The following is a 3,080-nucleotide window of genomic DNA, read 5'->3' on the forward strand; positions in this document are numbered from 1 at the left end:
TGAAACACAATAGAATAGGACCATATTAATTTTTACTAAGATATACATTGTGCTAAAATATTTGTTGTTGGATGTTAAATGTAGGTTTAAAATTCTACATAAAACACAAGTAGGCCTAATTGTTTTTAGGAGAGCAATAACAGTGTAGGGACTGTTGTAATGGGGCGTAATATAATTACTGCACTGTGTTGAGATGAATGAATGTGTAATGCTCCTGCCTCAGTTAACATTTAATCTGTGATTTTGTTTTTCTTTAGTATTATTATATTTTTTTATAATGTATAGCGTGCCATTTAAAACTTATGTATATTAACAATAAAAAAACAGGAAGAAATAAATAACTTTGCTCTACATTTCATAGTGAAAATCAAGAGTGAGAGTGACATCTCTGAGTCTAATCTCTTAGATTAAGACAGTCAAGACCTTGTGATGGGATTAGCTAGAGGCGTAGAAGCTTGTCTTCAGGATAACGGATCACTCAGATGAGGCCTTTAATTGGCGTTGACATCACACAGATAAAAGACCAAATTTAAGATCCTTGTAGGTCAAGGATTGCATTTCTCAGTCATTGTGGATTTCAGTTCATTCTGATTGTATTTGGAATGCTGAATAGAATGAGCAGATCGGTGTCACGTGCCTGTCTACAGATGGATTGTGTTACGGGACAGGGGACCGAATCAAGGAGACCTCCATGTTAACAGTCACATATTACTGGTCTGGGCCTCTGTCAAGAGAGATCTGAGGTCACTCTATATATGTTTCTTGCCTTGAAAATGTGATTAAAAATGAGTGGTCTTGATTTTTTTTTAATGTCACCATGCCAGTTATCTCTGTTGTTATTATCGATTATAATAGATGAGCTGATGTACCAGCTAGGCTGTTTAACTGGCCAGTTTGAGTCTACTAACAGTCTTGTTGATGGAAAATAAATTTTGATGAGATAATATGAGCTATAAATATTGTAATAAATGCGTTTGTTTTTAAAGAACATAGGTTATATAAGAATTATGTAAAAGCATTGTAAACATTGTACTGTTGTACACATTGTACTGGCACGTTACATAAAATTAAATCTTGTAAGAAGAACAGCCCACATGCACTCACAAATAAACCGCTCTGCCTTGATTCTGGGTGATTTGACCTCATTAATTACCAAGATGGCTTAATCTGATAAGAAATCTGGATGAAGGAAGTGTGCTTGCTGGGGATCAGTCCCCCCCGCCCCCTCACCTCACACCATCTGGAGGTTATCCTGAAGAGGTGACAGCAGCAGACCGAAGCGCTCAGTTCATCACCAGACCCCAAACCCTGTACATGGTCCCTTAAATTGCAGAGAGCGACACGTTCCCTCCATCGGCTGCCCAGCTGACCAATAGGTAAGTGAAACAAACTGCACTCTAGGTGATGAATCTGTAAATGCATTATATTCATAAGTATATTTTAAGGTTTAATTATATGAATGACAATATACACATACAATTATACAGCCAAAAAAGGTAAACATTTGATAACAGTGAAAGCTATGAGGAATTGTGAATATTGTATTGCTATGTACAGTACATGTTTACTTTATTATGCTCATCTGGGAAACACTACAAGACTAAAAGATCTTGACAATATTTTATCATCACTTTAGGTGACATTAACAACAGAAACCATATTTTGTAGAGTAAAATATATAAATAGACCTTGATCACAATACTGTAGTTTTGGTAGAAAAGAGATTGCCAGCATTTATGACATACGCTTGTTAATATAATAAAATTTGATTTAATATTAGGAATTTGGCACCTCAATCTGAATTTTATGAGAGAAGACAATCAGAGTTTTTAAATTTACAACTAAAAATCCTCAAAACAAACAATGACACCGCTAAGACAATGACTAACTTGTTGCAAAACCTGTTTAAACTCTTTTGTGCTGTTATTCAGTTATCAGGAGAGAAAAAAACAACAACATGTATTTACTCAATTTAAAGTATCAAGATATCAGTCAATTTACAACTCCGGGTCAACTGATCTTTTTCATAATTATTAGTTTAGCATTACACAAATCAAGCGTTAAACCCGTTCCGCTCACTTGACTTCTGAATAATAAAGCCTGTTTTTCCAGTGACTCACAACATAACCATTTCCAATGAATTGGAACTTGTCCCATGTGTCATACAGCTTTTAAAAGTGAGGTGTCTGGATCTTTAAGGATACATATTGGGGCATTAAACACTGGGATGTATGCTGGGATTCATATCACATTTCTCCCATTACATTATGATCATTATTTTTCAACCTCCACAGATTTAAAAAGAAATGAGACATTTAAAAAAACTTTTTTTACTTTTACAAATTTAAAATGAACGTGATCCTGTAACTTTTTCATGCTCAGGGCAAGATGGCGCGGGATATGTCTGATAAGGAAATCCTGAAAATGGAGTTGGAACAACTTCAGAAGGAAGTGAAGAACACTAGAGAGCCTGTAAGTTTCTTTGTTTGCTGATTAAATTGAAAGCCTGAAGAAGTATTTTGCATCATGCCACCCTTGCATTTTTTTTGTTTATTAATCATTTAGAATTTTTAATGAAGGGAGCATTAGGAGGCAGAAGTCTGACATATTTCCCCTCTTTCTCCAGGTCTCTAAAACCGCAAAGGAGATTTGTGAATGGGTTGAGGCCCAAGCTGCAGAAGATCCTCTCATAAAAGGAGTTCCTGAGGACAAAAATCCCTTCAAGGACAAGGGTGGATGCATAATAACTTAGCACATGTGATTTCCTGTGGCAAAATTATATGAGGATGTTTTAATTTGTGCAAATGAGAGCTGTTTAGCAGTCTGTTATTTGAACTTGAATGAGGATTGAACACATTAGTTTTAGTCATCATAGAGACTGCATGACTTGAACAATTACTTTAACTTACAGAGTCAAACACAGTCTACAGAGTCATTCTGATGATTAAGAAAGGCAGCCCTCTCGAAGCAAACTCTTTGTAAATAAAACTGGCAACTTCGGAACTGAATTACTGTAATTCCATTCTCGTTCCATCTCTCATCATTCCATCTTTAAAAAATAAAGTTTCAGTAAGCACACA

The 3,080-nt window shown here is 35.4% G+C and overlaps 1 protein-coding gene across 1 annotated transcript; it reads left to right on the top strand.

Annotated features, from left to right (window-relative positions):
• Positions 1-1,221: 1,221 nt before the first annotated feature.
• On the top strand, positions 1,222-3,080 carry LOC109050077 (guanine nucleotide-binding protein G(I)/G(S)/G(O) subunit gamma-T2-like). The gene is made up of 3 exons (XM_019067757.2): positions 1,222-1,376; positions 2,383-2,472; positions 2,627-3,080. Exons 2-3 carry the CDS (start codon positions 2,389-2,391, stop codon positions 2,750-2,752), a joined length of 210 nt encoding a protein of 69 aa, XP_018923302.1. The 5' UTR covers positions 1,222-1,376; positions 2,383-2,388; the 3' UTR covers positions 2,753-3,080.

The sequence above is a fragment of the Cyprinus carpio genome, chromosome A3 (assembly GCF_018340385.1).
Source record: "Cyprinus carpio isolate SPL01 chromosome A3, ASM1834038v1, whole genome shotgun sequence".
Taxonomy (NCBI): domain Eukaryota; kingdom Metazoa; phylum Chordata; class Actinopteri; order Cypriniformes; family Cyprinidae; genus Cyprinus; species Cyprinus carpio.

Bases quoted from the DNA above. Each gene is read 5' to 3' on its own strand.
- LOC109050077 (XM_019067757.2), top strand. From the start codon at position 2,389: ATGGCGCGGGATATGTCTGATAAGGAAATCCTGAAAATGGAGTTGGAA. The intron at 2,473-2,626 runs GTAAGTTTCTTT...CTCTTTCTCCAG, and splicing joins TGAAGAACACTAGAGAGCCT to GTCTCTAAAACCGCAAAGGA.